Genomic DNA, 20372 nt, shown 5'->3' with positions numbered 1-20372 from the left:
TTTCTTGAACACATTTATAACGTCAATATTATATCAAATAGAAGTAATCGCACTCAATTTGTACTATACGCAATTTTAAAACGTTTATATTTTATTGCCCATGTTTAATTACATTATTGACATTTAATACAGAAGTATAACACTACGCGAGGAACTATGGAAAATAAGAGTAAGTAGTTCGAAAAACTTAGCAAGTTCATTAAATTAGACTCATAGTTCCATAATTTATCGTCATATTTAAATATATAAATTTATCAGTATCGTTAGCTATTATGGGTCTCCTCTCAGTATGAAATAACTTCACAGTCGAATTAGTAAACAATTATAGAGATTAGAGAACTCTCTACTGTTACTCTACGCTGAACCGTTCATTAATATTATGGCTTCGTTCGGGCAACTGTAATTTCCTTAAATAAGAACTTTAAGCCGTTCATTCATTTCGTTTGAGATTACACAGAGTAGAGTGTATTATTAAATTTGAATCAGTTTTTTGTTTGCTTGTTTATTCGTTAAATTCCCGAACATCGCGTCACGATGTTCCAAGGAATACGGACGGATAACATATTTGTAAACGGAGATATTTCACTTTATATTCCGTGTTGAAAACATTGGTGTCACTCACAAGGCATTTAGTTTACTAATATTAGGCAATTAATTGTAAAAGTATTTATGTTATAATTGTTTTATATACGAGTTGTGTTTACACACATAGGTTGGTGCATTCGGTTGAAGCAGCTGGAATTTGTCCAACGCAATGCGTTTAGATTGGTCCAGAATTTATTTAAAATTTATACATTTAACCATAACTTTTAACCATATTTTTCACAGTATATTTGATCTAGCCAAATATGTCAGTATCATGGAAATCTCATGGCCAAAGAAGAGATAAATATTTCGTTATTGGTAATTTTAAGTTTCGATTATTTGAAAGTTAATCGATTATGGTTTCTTTCAAATGCTTTGAAGCCGCAAGCTCCAGCCGTCACGTGGTCGTAAACTGCCTACTAAAAAGTTAGTTTAAGACAATAATGACATTAGGGTGGCATGTGTCAAAATGGGCCTATTAGATTGTGACGACTATAGACTGCTGGTGGGCATGGTATATATAGGTTAATACATTACGTACTACATATCGACCAGCTGCCCAATTTGTTCATTCATTAACGACATGATTGATAGTCTTCAATTTTAGGAAATGGCTACCTCCTGCAATAATCTAAAAGGTAGTGCGGCACGAACCTAAATCATTATCGTAGTTTTCTAAATGGAAACTTGTTTATTCCATCATACAACATTTGAACTGATCTTAGCGAAGCAAGGTCACTCGCAATTCACCTTGCCAGGTGGGAGACCTCTTTTTTCCAAACATTGTACATTTTTGTGTACTGTAATTACAAATATCATTACGACTGGTATCGCCTGTAAAACAACACAATCACGCCTATACGAAATTGACACGAAGTCAACGAAATTTGAGTTAAATCTCTCAAGTGCACCTTAAGGCTCCGCTTGTAAAACGTGTCATTTACGTGCTGTGACGGACAAAATCATATTTTTCTATACGATAGATAAAAATACCTTGTTATACGTTTTATAGGAGAATATTACTTTTCTGCCACGACACGCGTGTCACAAGCTCGTTCTGTAGATATAAAAGAACCTTAAGACGTTTTATCGCTTGTCAGGAAGGATTAGATATTCTTAGGAATAAATAGCATTAGGTATTATAAACACTTGTTCTATTAGAACGTCCACATAACTTATTTAAGACCACATTCATTGCAAGTTTGTGATACGTATCTGTTACTTAGGTGACGTCACTGGTTCATGCTGTCTAGTTGGTCTGATATTAATATTTAGAATACAGCGCAACCACTGACGTCAGTAACACTAAAATTGTTATTTTTTAAAAGCCTTAGGGTTTTTAACACCTCCACGAAATCCTCCCGGCTCGTTAAGCCCGCTCCACATTCTCGTTTCTCGTACTTTTCTCTCGTTCTCGCGAAAATGTGGAGCGGGCTTTACACATTTAAGTACTCCACTGCATCATCCTGTTTGATTGACCACGTGATCAAGCAAACATTAACACAGTGGCATCTACGTGAAACGCAGCCAATAACATCCGCTACATGATGTTTAAACGATATGTAATGTCCATAAGATTAGTTTGTCAACCGCCAAACATAAGCACATCGCTTATTCACGCCGGCCTCCAACAACTGCGGCCTAAACACGACATCTACCGGGTCATAATATAATACTTAGCTATGTTATTTTACATTATGCCTAGAAATGTACGGCAAGGTCAAATATACTATAAAGCATCGTGAAACTTTGCTACACCGTATCGTGTCGTGAGACAACGTCACGGCACGACACGACACGATGTAACGATACGACACGTACCTAACTTACAAAAAAGAAGTTCAATGTAAAGAGTTCAAGATTTGTTAAGTAAAAATTGAAGTCTGAAACGACTGTTTCCGTTTCTGAAATTTATTTTGCCTGGTTCAATTGAACAAAAACCTGTAATATTTCCATAACCGTATCAACTTTTGACAACTACTACATTCTGGAAATTGCCAAATTGCATATGCAAAATATGGGCAGATTGAGTTTTAATAAGTATTCCGTATAACTTTAAACACCACCTGAAAATAGCTACCTATTTTATAAGATGGCACAATCTGTGCGACTTGTGCCGAATAACAGCAGTATTAAGCGCTGTAGTGTTCTGGTTTGAAGGCTATGATGACATTCTTTTCTGAAGCATTCCAGCTCAGTCCTCAACGGTAGCGAGACATCTGGCTTCAGATAAGAATCTAATCTTATTTGGTGTTGATTACATTGCCATTGGTAATAGTAGCCACTTACAATTACTGCACTGCATATTCATCTACTATATTTTTACATTTGCATCTGGGATTGATTACATGTCTATCCGCAGCAGTAGCCACTTATCGCCAGGTGGATGCGTCTGCAACTCTTATATTAAAACAAAATAGCTAAGTACTCATGACCCTTATCAGATGGCGTATTTATTCGCAGCTAGAGTTGGAGTGCGCCGGCGAGTGGCGGTCCTCGTTTTGCTAGGTGTTCGTATTAATTTGCTCCACATTGAGGTGTGTAATGAAACGGAGACGCATTTGCAAAGCCGGCCGCAACTTCCTGATCACGCTCTCCACTTCATTCTTCATCGTATCCCCCACGAACATGTACTTTATGTGGTAACTGTGTGAAAGTTAAGGAATTTGGTGATTGCTTTGTGCATTACAAAGCTTGAAAATGATATAAATATAGTCCTAGATACAATAGAGTAATATACTGTTTTTAGAAAATTGAAAATAACATATTTTAGTACGTTACACGGAACGTCGCGTGAAAACAGCCGATCACGTGACATATCTCGTGACGTCATGGTATATTTAAAAAAGTTAACTACGAAGCTACGGTTGCGATATGCATTGTTCAGAGGATAAACATTGAAAGTTACTTAGCTTTTATATCTATATTGCACTTTGACGAATAAAACCAAATTTCAACAATGATATATCGGTCTGGACGGAGAGCAACTTGGAACTCTCTGCGTCTCAGACCGGTATGGAGACCACTCCACCACGCGGCTCGTCATTAATCTTTTACGAAGAATCGTTGATTTTGAATACAAATGTTTTTTTAAAAGGATACAGCAAGTCACAAATCGGATCAATATACTGCAGGTGGACTTGTGCCTTGTCGATGTTGGCGAGCAGTTCGTACAGCGATATCGTGATGTCCATCACCGCGCGGCTGAGGTCCGAGTTGAACCGCTGTAAGTACGGGCCCACGAGGTGGCACAGGAAGATCAGTTGCACTTCGTTACGGATCTCCGGCGACAGCTTCTCCTTTATAAACCTGGAATTGCGTCAAATGAAGTTGTTACACACGAAGCCAATGCAATGGAGCGACTGAACCAGTGCTATTCACTCTTACTGTATTTCGATATGTACAAAGAAGATCAAAGTCACCTAAAATAGCGATTATGGAGGAATACAAAAAAGCAAAAACAGAGGTTTCTTTTTTTGACCGGGAAGGAACCGTCAAAAGATATTATCGGGCGTTGCGGATTTTTCACCTACTTACTGAACACCCCGGCGGCTGTCGTTAGCGCCACCAGGGGGAGGGGGGGACTCTGGAACCTCTATCGAAACGCAACCAGAGTCCACCTTCACAATTATTAAGAGCAGTATTAAGTACTGCTGTTAAATTATGGAAATAAGTATGACGGTTTGTAAGGTGTGGTTTAGGATGACACTTATCCGAAGTATTCAACTTAGTCCTCAGGGGTAGCGACGCATTTATGGCCAACTTCAGGTAGGTTCCTAGTTATCTGGGGTTCACTACACAATACACATGGATGGACTGCGTGCTCGCGACTTGTATATTATAAAAAAAATCTAATTTTAAAATTGTTTTCGTAGATTAATAGTGCATTACGATACGCGTGGCCAAAGTAGCCTATTTTTGCACGGCGTGAAGTTAGCGCCCGAGCGCAGCGAGGGTGCTGAACGCCGTGCACATAATAGGCTACTTATGTCACAAGTATTGTATACTATTTTATAGCTCGTGTGACATAAACCCGCTTATACTTGTGAAGTAATATGAAAAAATATGATAATTATTTTGAAACTTATAAATGATTGAAACTAAAAATTATGAATTAAAAAAACAATAAAAATGTGACACCCATCATCATCAACCCCTTACTGTCCCACTGCTGGGCACGGGTCTCCTCTCAGAATGAGAAGGATTAGGCCATAGTCCACCGCGCTGGCCAAGTGCGTATTGGTAGACTTCACATACCTTTAAGTTTTTTTTTTTTTTTTTTTTTTTATATAAATCTCTCAGGTATGCAGGTTTCCTCACGATGTTTTCCTTCACCGTTTAAGCAAGTGATAATTAATTTCTAATACGCACATAAATTTGAAAATCAGAGGTGCGTGCCTGGGATCTGAACCTCGGACCCCTCGATCGAGAGGCCGCGTTTCTTAACTACAAGGCTATCACTGCTTTACCCCTTTTGTGACACCCAAAACCATTGAAATTTGATGTGAAGAAGTCTTGATTTAGAAAATTTAGTAATTATTCTGCTCTTGTGATAAAGACAAATCTAACACCATACGTCGAAATCTATCAAGGCATTTAGGCTACATAGAGGCGTCTAGACCAATGACTTATAATGGGAACTCCACCTAAACGTATTAAAGAAACATATGATAAGCAATCATAATGTACTAATACATAACTAATACTAGTGATACAGTAGAAAATCGATTATCCGGACCTCAGTTATAAATATTCGCGATTATTCGGATTGACAAACGTGAACAAGTATCTTTGTAATAACCATTGCAAATCAGCCACATTTTGTGTGACATGTGCATTTAAATTCCGGAAAGTCGCCAAATCGCAACTAAACAGTTACTATAAAAAAACAAAAACCCGATTGCTAAAAATATAGCCAATGTTATCTCCACAATTTAGACGAATCCAACGACACATCATATGTCAAAATTAGTGAAGTCGTTTGAGTTTGCCAAAGAATGAAAAATACATACGTAACAAACATAAAGTCGAAAAACATTACCTTCCTAAATCGGTTTAAATAGCTTTTCTTCATAAACTCAATTATCCAAATTTTCGATAATCCGAATGCCACAAATACGACAACAAATAGGTCGCTTACTCGAAATTCTACTGGAGTAGTATTATGGCTAATTTTGATAATGATTCCTAATTTAAATATCTCCTACTATGGTGTGTAGCGAAAATACACAGTCAAAACAAACAATAAAACTCGATAAAACCCAACAGTTAGTCTTATGGTGATGCTATTGCTTAGTATATACACAATGGCAAAAACATTTATAAATACGTCCAAAATAAAATATGAACATAATTATAGCTTTAAACAAAATACTCATTACTCACTTTTAATTTTTAAATGGCATTTAAAAGTATGAAACGTTCATAGCTATGTTTATTTTTTACAACTGTGAGGGTAGTGTATTAATATTCGTACGGTGTAAAAATCGGCTACTTTGGACACAGAAATGCTTGACTAAAATGCGGGTTTAGGTCACAGAGTGCTATAAAAATAATTGCGTTATAACATAGTTAAGCGAGTGATAAATTATTTTTAATACTCACATGGTAATATACTTCATCTGTGCACTTAGATAAAAGGTCAAAACGATCAATAAGTCTTGCGATATTTTGTAATATCAATAAAAATATTGTAAAATTTGAAGTTAATAAAACAAAACAGTTGTCAAGTCAAGATGTTATTAATAAAAACACTTACACTGGAACTTGCATGATCTGGCCTGCCCCCGCGTGGTACCAGATGGCGTGAGCGAGCGCTAGCGTCAGACTGTACTTGTTCTCCAACATCGATTCATTCGTCTTCTTGAAGTTAAACAGTTGGAACGGAGTGTACTCGTACTCCCATTCGATCATCTCCGTGCTCGTTATGAGTTCGAATATCCTGTCGTGCAGTACTGTCCAGTACGGATCAGGCAACGCTGCCATGATGAGGCCAATTGCGTTTATCCACAGTTGTATTTTCATAGACGGGATTACGACGAACCCTTTGGTAATGACGTCTAGCAGACTGTTGCCTACCGCACTCGGAGCTACCGGTAGTGACATTAGTTCTACGCACGTTACGTATAACGAGTGCGCTGAAGGGTTCGGATACTCGTTGAAACGCCAGTCCGTGTTCGGGAAGTGTGAGTGGCCGGTCATAGCTGGGGATTGCTTAAGGAAATTCTTATAGGAACATATAACTAAAATAACTGTTAAACCAACGCAAAACAATAGTAATTAAAGTGCTTGGGTTAAAATACTACCAAACTAATACTTGAAGGAACGCATCAGTTATATTAACATTCGGTGACAGCAGTTCAATGAGCTTCAGAAACGTCTAAAAATAAATCACAGTAAGTAGACTTGTATCATACATAAAAAAAATATTTATCTCAGTGGCCCAATTATACACGAAATTCTAAGATATTGGTTACAGGATACGAAAACTACGTTACGTCGCTGTAGACTTCGTCGCTACGCCGAACTGCAACAGAATTATGAAGCCCGGCGACTAAAATTGTAAACGCGGCGCCGCCGACCGTGGCGGGCAAGTCTACGACGCAGGGACGCGCGCGTGTAACCAGATTGTAAACGCGGCGCCACCGGGACGCGCGCGTGTAACCAGATTGTAAACGCGGCGCCACCGGGACGCGCGCGTGTAACCAGATTGTAAACGCGGCGCCACCGGGACGCGCGCGTGTAACCAGATTGTAAACGCGGCGCCACCGGGACGCGCGCGTGTAACCAGATTGTAAACGCGGCGCCACCGGGATGCTCGCGTGTATCCAGATTGTAAACGCGGCGCCACCGGGACGCGCGCGTGTAACCAGATTGTAAACGCGGCGCCACCGGGATGCTCGCGTGTATCCAGATTGTAAACGCGGCGCCACCGGGACGCGCGCGTGTAACCAGATTGTAAACGCGGCGCCACCGGGATGCTCGCGTGTATCCAGATTGTAAACGCGGCGCCACCGGGACGCGCGCGTGTAACCAGATTGTAAACGCGGCGCCGCCGGGAGTGTAACCAGATTGTAAACGCGGCGCCGCCGGGAGTGTAACCAGATTGTAAACGCGGCGCCGCCGGGAGTGTAACCAGATTGTAAACGCGGCGCCGCCGGGAGTGTAACCAGATTGTAAACGCGGCGCCGCCGGGAGTGTAACCAGATTGTAAACGCGGCGCCGCCGGGAGTGTAACCAGATTGTAAACGCGGCGCCGCCGGGAGTGTAACCAGATTGTAAACGCGGCGCCGCCGGGAGTGTAACCAGATTGTAAACGCGGCGCCGCCGGGAGTGTAACCAGATTGTAAACGCGGCGCCGCCGGGAGTGTAACCAGATTGTAAACGCGGCGCCGCCGGGAGTGTAACCAGATTGTAAACGCGGCGCCGCCGGCCGTGGCGGGCAAGTCTACGACGCAGGGACGCGCGCGTGTAAGCAAATTCCGGTGCACCGTAGCAAACTCACGGCGCCGGAGCAAACTTGCATAATGGAGCCATTCGCGCTGACGGAAAAATATACGGCGCCGTAACGTAGATTTATGTTTTCGCTCATAGTCAAGAGATAATCATAGTTGATCTATAGTCCGGTTCATAATTAGGAGTCCAAAATATAAACAAAGGTGATGCCCTATCAAAAGAATACGTTTCAAATAGTAGTTTCTTATTTTTGACGATATTCAAGTAATACAACGATAATAAAATAATAATCTAAATAAATTAAGATCAATACACATTTTCTAATATGTATATAACTTTAATTTGGTTCCATACATTATAATAATAATAAAAAACATGGTTTATGCTGGATTAAAACATTTTTTACGTTTCGTAGCCGATGTTATTCATTTTCGTAATCGTGATCGAACTCGAATGTTTTCTCGTTTTCTTAGCGCGTTTGTCAAATTGTGTGTAGTTAAAGTTTTTGTTTTTTGTTGAGTTTGTTAAAGTCCTTGTTTCTTGTTAATCTGTTAAGGTTTACAATACCTGTAATCGTATTTTGACAATGACATTCTTTATTTACATTTTGGACACATAATTATGAATTGCTGCAAGTCTTTACTTATAACAAAGGATACTATCGACCATTCTGTTCACGAGACCCATGTAGTATATCAGCTCGGGGGTCCACGCCGGCGGCTCCGCTTCTGTGTTCACCAAGTATGTCTGGAAGGCCTCCGTGGTAGCCCAGCCGGTAGGCCTCACCTCCTTCAACGACCCAAGCACTGCGTTCACCAGTTTACGCTTGAGGAGAGGTTTGTCGCGCAACTTGGACTCGTAGTAATGGAGCGTGTTGTACAGGAAGGTCACTGGACGATCTGAAATTTTTGAGTTTCATACATAATACAGAATATTAGACATATTCATATAGAGAAAATTGGATAAATTCTCTCCGTGTATCCAATTCCTCTTAAAAGGATTAAATTCTGGAAAGTAATGATATAAGGCAAAGTAGAGGAATCGGCTAATTTTACTTCGCTCTGTTCAAGACACCCAGATTTATCGATGCTTACTTGGGCTTTAACGACCGAATGATCCTGGCATTGCACGTCATACGATATGTCAACTACCAGGATCATTTTACATTGTAGATTACACACCGATGGGGTCAAGTCTTTGAGAGCAATGGTGAGGCGTTGGCAGTGTCTTCTTCTTTTGCAGTTATGAATTGTAGAGCGTGAAACGCTCTGCTTCCTTATTTTCTCTTAGTGTGCTCCTTGTTTTTTCTTAGCGTGGGTTGTTTCTCCCGGAGCCGGAAGTCTATGGACCAGCGATACAACCCGCCAGTAAATTCGCTGTCACAAAACAGATGGTGCGGAATCTTCAGATTATCCTGACGGCCTAGGCACCCAGCTGTTCAACAGAATCAGCTTACCCGTCTCCCACCATCTTGGGACCAGTCCTGCTTCCAGATAGACAAGAAATAGTCTGCGAAACCTACCTTACTTTTCAAGTGAGCATCCAAGCACGGTTAGGAATTCCGTCCGTTATTCTTACCCCTGTCTTAAAATGGTGGAAGGTGGCAGAACCCTTTGTGGTTCGACTCCGCCGGCACCGCCACACTTATTTTTTACTTTATAACAGCAGCGTTAAGGGCTGCTGTGTTCTGGTTTAAGGGTGTGGTAAGGGAGACACACTTTTACGAGACGTTACAGCTTAGTATGTATCTGTGGCCGACCTCAGGTAGGAATATCTAATCGTATCTGGGGTTGATTACAGATGTCCATGGGCGGCAGTAAACACTTACCATCAGGTGGACTGCATGCTCGTCTGCTACTCCTATATTATAAAAAGAATTGGCGCGCTCTCTCCTCCTCTAACACTTTTGGCACCTGCGATCTAGAGGCATAATGCCGGAAAGTGCCATTGCTGGAGGAGAGAGTGCCACTTTGGCTGGTAACAGAGTGAATACCTAATCTTCCAGAAGCTGGAGCTGGAGAGCCTTAATCAGAGTGGGAACCTGAACGATCCTGTGATTCAAAATCAGATGGACTGTGCAACTGTACTGTACGATGTGCTTAGATTATTTGAAATTTTAAAATCAATGTCACCTTATGCTGTAGGCTCCATTTCATCACACCCCAGATAACAACAAACTCACCATGAAACTTGTACAAGTAGCCGAGGTGTTCCAGCAGCTGCTCCAGGTTCTTGCTGACCTGCGGGATCTCCAGGTGCCGGTGGACCACTATGTCCAGCACCGGGATGAACCTCAGGCACACGTTGCTCAAGTACACCGGGATGGGGCTGCCGTAAGCACCGCTCGCCTCCTCCGGAGTAAACTTCTCCGGATACTTCCTATGGAATGCTAAGTGTTTGTCGTACCTGAAATCATAATTCAATAAACAATTAAGAATATAACAAAATAATTAAAAAAAAAGAACAAAAACCAAATGATGCCAAACGGGAAAAAGGAAAAGTAACAAGTGGATCACCAATTATACCATCTCACCAAAAGTCAAATACGTACATTATTAAACGCAAACCAAAGGAATGCTCTGTAAGTACATTACAAGGGAAACAATAAAATAAAATATATTTGCTAAGTAATATATTTGAAATAGGTAGCCTCAATGTCAGGACTTGACAAAAAAACAAGTGAAGGTCTTCTCGAACCGAATTAAATATACAACTAGCATACAACAAACAAAACTACAGTAAATGCAACAAATTGCACTTCAAGTCGGCTGGTCGCCGTTAGGGAAGTGGATCATCACCCTTCAACAAATCTGCCAACTCAATAAAAGAAAGAGTAAATTAAACACAATTATCTATACATATGTACACTGAACACCTTAAGCCTGATAACACCAGAAAGACTGCAAGTGCTAGACTTATCTATAGAAACTATTAAATAGGACATCTTAAGCTTAAGCGCGATGCGAAGAACAGGAGAAGGAATAGAAGAGAGAAACCATTATATTATGTACTACAAAGGTGAAGTCGCTGGCCACAGTAGAGTATGCTTACTGGTAAAGACAAAATTCAAAAGTTATTGGATCTGAAGGATCTGAATATCAACCTACCAGAAAACATATTGGACAATAATAAGGTGTAAAAGACGATATTGGAAATTACAGACCCGTACTTCTAATTTCGAACATACATATTTTTTTCATTCATTAGTTTTGGAAAGAATATCAACAAAAATCTGCCGATAGAACAGGCAGGCTTTAGGAAAAACGGTAACACAATCGACAATATAGATACAATAAAACAGTTCATGCAAAAGTATAACTAGTACAACAAACCCATTTACCTGGCATTCATTGACTATTCCAAAGCATTTGACAGTCTTAAACACGAAACACTCAAACACGTCACATGCTCCGTTATAGAATCGATAAGTGGAGCAAGCGGGTGATGGTCTAGTATCCACTGGGCGGACACTATCGCAAAACGAAGAAATAGGAGGACGACCTACAATTAAAATTAAGTCCCATCTGGCTTAGAATAGCAAATTGAATGTAGTTGAAAAATCTATAAAAAATCATATTAAATCTGATCACAAGGGGCAGTCTATCCATATCCAATACAACATATCTAGGGAAGGGAACATAAAGTTTCTTCATAGACCAATTACAAGTCACCATTTAGTAAAATATAATAAAGTGCTGCTTAATAAGTTGTCAGTTCTGAATCAAAGCATTTGTGTTAATAATTGTACTCTGCATTTTTCTCCACGGTTCACACAGAATTTAAAAATATATTTTCTGAGGTTAGGTATGAAAAAAGTTCTAGACTCAGTTTTTGTGAATGGGCTACTAAGGGTATTTGTCTCAGTAGAAGTAAACTTTTCGGCTTTAGAGTGAAAGAGAGAATAACTGTAGCCCCCACTTCAATGAATATGTTCGTAAATATTCAAAAATATTTAAATCAGTTTGTATGAAGGCTAAATCTAAGTTCATACATAATAAAATAAAAAATGCAGATAAAAAAATTAAAACAATCTGGAAAATAATTAATGCCGGGACACGTATTTGCAAATTAAGTAACAATAAATTATCTCTTACTACCGAACGCGGTCAGATTACCTCAGATAAAGAAATTACACAAGAATTTGAACCTTTTTTCTCGAATATCCCATTTAACTATTTTTTTTTAAATCATCCCCAATTCAAGTAGTGACCCTCGTTAAGAGAATTTAAATAATTGTCACATGAAATTTAAATTTAGACATATTCTAATTGATGACATACTAAAAGCATTTAAAGAAATAACAGTTGAAAATACAGAGGACATTTGGGGAATGTCAGTAAAAGTTTGTAAATCAGTCATTAGAACTTAAGCTCCCTACTTAGTTACTATTTTTAATATATGTGTTGATCAGGGCTGTTTCCCTGATTTAATGAAACATAGCAAAATAATTCCATTGTTTAAGGCAGGTGATACTAAAGATCCCAACAAATATAGACCTATTTCAGTACTGCCTGTTTTAAGTAAAATTTTTGAAAAGATCCTTTTACACCAAATTTTGCTTCATTTTAAACTAAATAATCTTTTACACCAACGACAATTTGGCTTTACTAAAGGCCGTTCTACGACAGATGCTGGTGTTCAATTGCTGCAACATATTTTTCATTGTTGGGAACAAGCACATGACGCTATAGGTATATTTTGTGACTTGTCTAAAGCTTTTGATTGTGTTGATCATAAAATCTTATTGTTAAAATTACAATATTATGGTATTCAGGGAAATTCTCTAAAGTTGATAAATTAGAATAAATATAAACAATAGAGTCCAACGAGTGCAAGTAAATGGAGCATTATCGGCAGGCTCTAATATTAAAATAGGCGTACCGCAGGGCTCTATTCTAGGTCCATTTCTATTTTTAGTTTATATTAATGATTTGCCATATGTAGTAAAGGATATATCTGAGGTTGTTTTGTTTGCTGATGACACTTCCTTGGTGTTTACAGTAAAACGACAATCGCAGGATATGAGGAGATTAATGAAACTCTTTGCTTGATTCAGAACTGGTTTGATGCAAATAACTTAATCCTGAATTCTAATAAAACCAAATGTATTAAATATATGCTACCAAATGTAAGGAGTACGGGGATGAATGTCATTCTAAATGGTGGGACTTTGCAGTCTGTCAATGAAACTGTTTTCTTGGGGATAACCATTGATTCCAAACTCCAGTGGAGTCCCCACATCTCTGCTCTGTCCAGCAGACTTAGTACTGCAGCTTTTGCAGTCAGACGAATTAGACAATTAACAGACATCCCCACTGCCAGGCTCGTCTACTTGAGTTACTTTCACAGCATTATGTCTTATGGCATTCTACTGTGGGGTAGTACTGCTGACATAGACTCTTATCTTTACTATTCAGAAAAGAGCAATAAGGTCAATATATAGTCTGAGGCGTGGTGAGTCCCTGAGAGAACTGTTTCCCACTATTCATATATTGACGGTACATAGTCAATACATCTATGAAAATATTATGTATGTTAGAAAAAAACACTGATATGTTTGAAAAAAATAGTAACCACCATAACTTTAATACCAGAAATAGAAATAAATTAGCAATTCCAAAACATAGACTATGCAAAGTGGCTAGATCTTTCATGGGCAACTGTATTCGATACTACAATAAAATACCTGACCACATTTTGAATCTTACAGAAAAAAATTCAAACATGTCATTAAACAGACGCTGTGTAAAAAAGCTTACTATAAACTAAGCGATTATTTGACTGACGAAACCGTGTGGTCTGAAGTAGCTCCAGCTCCACATGTACCATTACGTTAAGTTTGTCATTGTAAAATACTTTTTTTAAAAGATATGTGTTATGGAGTTTCTTTCGCCGCTTCTTCTCCATAACGAAACACCCTGTGAAGTGGTGGTAGTTGTATAGACATTCAAAAAGTGCTCTGTAAAAAACCTATTTTGAATAAAAAAAAATGGTTTGATTTGATGGAAGACTCCCATTTGTTAGTACGTTGCACATGTGCTTCGACGAACTAATAAAATAGACTCCAAATACATTGGTTCAAGGGGTGCGATACGGAAGACTTACTTTTTCGAGGCATTCCAGCTTAATTATCAAGGGTAGCAACGCATCATTGGGCGATCTCAGGTACGACTCTGATTATTTCTGGAATTGATGACAGATGTCCATGGACAGCAGTAGTCACTTACCAGCACTGGACTGCATGCTCGCTTGGTACCGCAAAATAAAAAAACATACTAGGGATACTGTACCAATTATTCTGTTTCCAATGTTCGGGCGAGTTTTCCTTGACGAAGTCCTGTGCTCGGTTCCTCAGCTCAGAGCCCTTGAGCAGCAGCAGTTGGATGATGTACAGGCACACTTGGCTCTCGTTGCCGTCGGGGTTCGGACGCAGCACCTGTGACAAAAGGTATTGATAAAGATCTTGAAAATTAAGCAAATTAAAATTAATATTCATTACAAACGTGCGACCTGAGTCATAAAACATGACGTCAAAGGAATGATTCAATGTCACAACTCGTTATCAATAAAGGGATGCTGCTCGGACGCATGTAGTTATAAACGACTAACTATATTAATTCAAGTTGTATAACATTTAATATATTGTTTGCAGGTATTAGAAATACATCCTAAAAATATTTTGCATTATTTCCTTAATCTTTCCTTGATTACCTGCTATTGACTATCGACAAATATCTTTGTTGTTACACACAACACTAGAAGTGCGACGGTAGATGCGTTTGGGGTGAGAGGATGTTTGTACAAATCAGTTCCTTTAGTTTGTCATTTATCATTATTTCCCAAAATTTTATCCTTATGTGCGAGACTAACAGATATAGGAATAATAAAGAGGATGTATTTTTTTCAAAATGAACTCGTTCGATTCCCGGCTAGGGAAAATATATTTTAAAAACCTAATGATGCGATTTTAGTTTTTATCAAAATCGGCCTCGTAACTCCTTTCAGCATTTTTCGCTAATCCTTATAGTTTCGGATTTGGCCCTGAAGGCCTATTTGAAAAATATATATCTATTACTAAACGTTACATTAAATCTACATGAACTGGTATTATAATTTTAGGAACCCCACACGCACCACACACATCCAAAACAAAATAAAAAATATGTAAAAACTGCTCTCAGATCAAATCAGATCGAAAGTGAAAACTCAAAATTAATTTTATATTTTCTACGTAATAGGGTATGTGACTACAAGAAAAATGAAAATAATGTTACCTTAAAAGTAAATAATTTTATAAGTCAATTAAGCCCAAAATATATTGTAGAATTTTTGTGATGTTTTTAATAAATCAATAATAAGATAATTAAATTACCATACTCGACCATTTGATTGAAAACGCACTGAATTGGCTGAAGCAAAAGTGACGTCACTTGGCTGTAAACAGTCAGCTGTCAGTGTCATCACTTGATGAAATACATAGTTTACGATTCAATCCTTAATAATATCGATTAAAATAATCGATTTATTTGGTCCAAAAGATCGATTCTCCGATTAATCGATCTTAGATTGCCATCCCTAGTTCCCGTGAAATTTCCGGGATAAAAACTATCCTATGTCCTTTCTCGGGTCTCAGACTATCTTTGTACAAAATTTCATTAAAATCGGTTCACTGGTTTAGGCGTGAAGAAGAGACAACCAGACAGACAGACAGACAGAGTTACTTTCGGATTTATAATATTAGTAAGGATAAGGATTTTGTGACGTCACGTACCAACATACAACGCTTGTCATGTGACAGACTGTTTTCGTGCATCGTTTTGTTTAATGGATTAAAATATGTTTTTAAGCTATTGCATAGCTTCTATCGCGGGCCTTGAGCGTGGAGACCGAATCCAGAAATTCCGTAACGAAAAAACGTAACACCCCCCACTCCGACCGGCACAGCGGTGATACTTTTTAGTAGCGATCTGTGCGCCCCGGGGCGCACACGCCAGTTGACGGGTTAATGACTTTTTGCATACTGCATAAATAAAATAAATAAATGTAATTGCATAAGTTGATAAAAAATGCTATGCAATAGCTTTACCGCGGCAGTCTCCGAGTGGCACACGTATTATATTTTACTAATAAATAACCCTTATTTTGAAGGAAATCAGATCATTGAAAGAAAAACAGTGATATCGTCTTAAGATACACATACACAAATAATAAAACACTTTCCTATAAAACTATTAAGTACCCTATTGTTAGCGCACGCGCACACACCGACCGGGCCCGCTAACAGTATAGGCAGCGCGCCACTACGTACAAACCGTCTACACGATCACTATGTTAGTTTCGATTTAATTAAAATTCCGTTGTTAACGTGAATATAATACTTTACAAGTTTTCTGGTGTTTGTTGAAGATTCCCTACCGGTAATTTTTAGGGTTCCGTACCCAAAGGGTATAAACGGAACGCTATTACTAAGACTTCGCTGACTGTCCGTTTGTCACAGGGCTCTATCTCCGGAACCGTAAACGATAGACACTTGAAATTTGTACAGAGAATGCATAACGGTGGCCGCTATAACAACAAATAAAATAAAGTTGAATATTAAAGGGGGTCTCCATACAACAAACCGGCATTTTTCGATCTAACTGTTAAATCGTACTAGGAAGTCAGTTGAACAACTGCTATTATAATCAATACAAATAAGAACAATAAAACATATTTTAATAAGGTTATATTATAAAAATAAGTAAATATGTTGAACATTTCGCGGTACGGAAGCCTCCACGTGCAAGTTCGACTCGTACTTGGCGAATTATAAAAACAATAACTAACTAACTCACCAAACACAGCACCAAACGGTCAATGGTGACGATGTTGTACTTCCATATGATATCGTTGATCGCATCTACACATTTGTTGATATGCGGCCCGCCGGCCGGGTTGGTCACCTCGAAGACCAGGTAGTCGCAAAACTTGCGTAAGTGCGCTGATAACGCTCGAGCACCTATCCGTTCTAGTATCCTGTAAGAAATTATGTGCACATTACGTTATGATTACCAAAAGAGAACAGAGGAGTCTCCGAAAGACTGGGAGAAATGTGTATTCCGTTATGTTACTTCCACATGCTAGTTGGCTCAAATCACTATATAATATACATATGTACTGATCTAACCAATCTCAATCTGTCAGCGAATATCGCATGAATCTCTTCAGATTCTTCATTCGATTGTTATGTATTGCAATGTATAATCCTTACGGATAAGTATGCCAGTGTATGAAAAAATATGTATTTTCTTCAAAATTTTCCTTTTCCTTTAATTTGTCATATAGTATTACTTCCCAGAATTTCATCCTCACAGACAACACTATCAGATAATGGGATAATATAGAAGGTTGTTACTTTCACAGCATTATAGACATAATGCCATAAGACTATGGCATTCTGCTGTGGGGTAGTGCTGCTGACATATACTCTATATTTACTATTGAAAAAGAGCAATAAGGTCAACATATAGTCTGCGACGTGGTGAGTCCCTGAGAGAACTGTTTCCCGCTATTAACATATTGACGGTACATAGCCAATACATCTATGAAAATATTATGTATATAAGAAAACATACTGATATGTTTAAAAAATATAGTAACCACCATAACTTTAATACTAGAAATAGAAATAAATTAGCAATTCCTAAACATAGATTTTGCAAGGTAGCTAGATCTTTCATGGATAACTGTAATCGCTACTACAATAAAATACCTGACCACATTTTGAATCTCGCAAAAAAAAAGTTCAAACATGTCGTTAAACAAACGCTATGTAATAAAGCGTACTATAAACTAAGTGATTATTTGACTGACAAAATGGTGTGGTCTGAAGTAGTTCCACCTCCACATGTACCATTAGGTTAAGTTTAAACATTTTTTTAAAAGACGTGTGTTATGGAGTTTCTTTCGCCGCTTCTTCTCCATAACGAAACACTGTGAAGTGGTGGTAGTTGTATTGACATTCAAAAAGTGCTCTGTAAAGAACCTATTTTGAATAAAAAAAATTGATTTGATTTGGTGTATTTTTTTCAAAATGAACTCGTTTGATTCCCGGCTAGTTAAAAAGATATTTTAATAAGAAATAATGCAGTTTTAGTTTTTATCGAAATCGGCCTCGTAACTCCTTTCCGCATTTTTCGCTAATCCTCATAGTTTCGGATTTGGCCCTGAAGGCCCTATTGAAAAATCCACGCTGTATACATACATATTGTAAACCGGACCTTGCTCGATTAACTAGTATTATAATCTATCCTTTTGACTAAACATATTCCACTAGCTATGCTTGTCACAAGCCATCGTAAGGTATCCTACTCTATATTACCTACTATTATAAATGCGAAAGTGAATTTTGTTTGTGTTTGTTTGTTTGTTACGCTTTCACGCCTAACTACCAAACCTATTGTCATGAAACTTTGTAGATACATTGTCAGGGGTCCATAAAATTACACAGAGCTTTTATCCTGAAAAAAGTAATTCCCGAGTGATAGATAAAAACAACCGTTATTGACCTGTAAGTGCGAGCAAAACCGCAGGTACAACCTATTGGCTAATACCCTATAAATCAGTACAAATACCACTTACTTGAACGCGATGGGGTTGATGCGGTTCGTCTCGAAGATCATCTTCCATAGTAGACAGAGGAACAGCGGCGTGCCTTGCACGGAGAAGTGCGCGATGATGTCGTTGTCGTTCGCCATCGACGTCCACTTGCGGTACTCCTCCTCTACAGACTTCTTTAGCAGCTGTTTGTTCTCTTTCGGTGCGGGATTCTGAAAGAATGTGGAAAATGACGTGATTTTAATGAAATATCCTCGCGTCGACGTCGTCAATGCATTATTGTCCCACTGCCGGACACGGTCTCCTCTCAGAGTAAAATAGTTTATACATAAGTCATAATCTAAAGCGTGGGCCAAATGCAAATTGGTAGACTTAATATACCCTTGAGCAGTTTTAAGTAACTATCAGGCATGAAGGTTTCCTGACGATATTCTTTTACCGTTATAGCTATTGTGTAGGTTAGTAGCGTCATTTCTTGATGGGCGGCAGTTCTTTGTGTCGGTAGAGGGCTATGAATCCGACCCCCGCCCCATACGTGCAGGAGTCCCGCAGGGCAGCTGTCTATCCTCGCTCCTCTACTCCCTCTATACCAACGACTCTCGCCGCTCCTCTACTCCCTCTATACCAACGACATCCCCACTCTAGAGGGTCGCCTCAAAGAGTGGGAACACGATGCTGTTCTTGCGCTGTTTGCGGACGACAACGCCTACTTCACCATTTCGCGCAGTCCCGAGTTGGCGGTCGCGAGGTACATCCGATCTCGGTTAACCTACGCGGCGCCTGCATGGTACGCGTTGGTGGCCAAGTCGCACCGCAAACGCATTCAAGCGCAGCAGAACCAGACCCTACGTACTATCGTAGGAGCCGGTCGCTACGTGCGGAACGATGTGGTGGCGCGAGACCTCAGGGTTCCGACCGTTGAGGAGTTCGTGAGGACGCCAAAGCCGACAGCGGCCCACACTCCCACCTGAGGGGCATCGCGCCGCTTCACGCTCGTCCTCCCGCAGGGCGCCCGCTCCCTAGGGAGCTCCTGGGTTAGGATCCCCTGACCATCAAGTCAGGGAGTCCGTCAATCCCACTCGGGGCAGCGCGAAGACACCATTATTCTGAAAGTCCGCCTGGCGGCGGAACATAGCACCGGGAGCAGTTGACCCCTTGAGAATTGCCCGGGTAAAGAGGGACACCTAGAGACCCGTATACCCCGCTCCTGGAGGCCCTCGGGTCGAACACAACTACAAGCATATATCTCCGTAGCAACGTAAGAGAGCACTAACTGCGCTATGTGCCCGCGGGCGAGAGCGGACTAGCAGTTTTGCGCAGACTATATGTGACTACTGCCGTCAACATGTATAGTCAACCCTAGATAAGACGAAATTCCTAACTGAGGCAGATACATTGATACCCCTGAAGACCAAGTTGAAACATTTCAGATAAATATGTCTCCTTCACCACACCCTTCAAACCGGAACACAGCGACGCTTAATACTTCTCATTAAGCAGAAATATATGGCGCTGGGGCCGCCGAAAACTCCTAATGCTTAATATTACGCTCACCTGAGCAAAGAACTCAACCAGCACAGGCGGGAAGCACTGCAACGTGTGCTGTGACCACATGTGCGGCGTGTTCGTCATTATCGTGGTGAGCAACTCCTTCACCGCGGACCCGTCGTTACCTGGAATGCAAACACGTAAGATTAAAGATTACATATTTAACATCGGTCCGTTACTGACACCAT

The 20372-nt window shown here is 39.6% G+C and overlaps 1 protein-coding gene across 1 annotated transcript in view; it reads right to left on the bottom strand.

The window, feature by feature from the left end:
• Positions 1 to 2509: 2509 nt before the first annotated feature.
• The window catches only part of MED23 (mediator complex subunit 23), a 30790-nt gene continuing 12927 nt past the window's right edge, over positions 2510 to 20372 (bottom strand). The window contains exons 9-17 of the mRNA XM_073074444.1: positions 20191 to 20309; positions 18661 to 18848; positions 16875 to 17055; positions 14331 to 14476; positions 10223 to 10446; positions 8700 to 8939; positions 6344 to 6788; positions 3688 to 3894; positions 2510 to 3231 (exon numbers count right to left, since the gene is read on the bottom strand). Coding sequence (XP_072930545.1) covers positions 3090 to 3231; positions 3688 to 3894; positions 6344 to 6788; positions 8700 to 8939; positions 10223 to 10446; positions 14331 to 14476; positions 16875 to 17055; positions 18661 to 18848; positions 20191 to 20309 — 1892 coding nt within the window. The 3' untranslated portion in view covers positions 2510 to 3089. The remainder of the gene's footprint in view (positions 3232 to 3687; positions 3895 to 6343; positions 6789 to 8699; positions 8940 to 10222; positions 10447 to 14330; positions 14477 to 16874; positions 17056 to 18660; positions 18849 to 20190; positions 20310 to 20372) is intronic.

This window comes from Epargyreus clarus, unplaced genomic scaffold (genome assembly GCF_041222505.1).
Source record: "Epargyreus clarus isolate Ecla_fem2 unplaced genomic scaffold, WU_Ecla_fem_2.2 ptg000007l, whole genome shotgun sequence".
NCBI lineage: Eukaryota > Metazoa > Arthropoda > Insecta > Lepidoptera > Hesperiidae > Epargyreus > Epargyreus clarus.
Note: the sequence above shows the minus strand (reverse complement) of the source record. Positions and strands in the feature narration are given on the sequence as shown.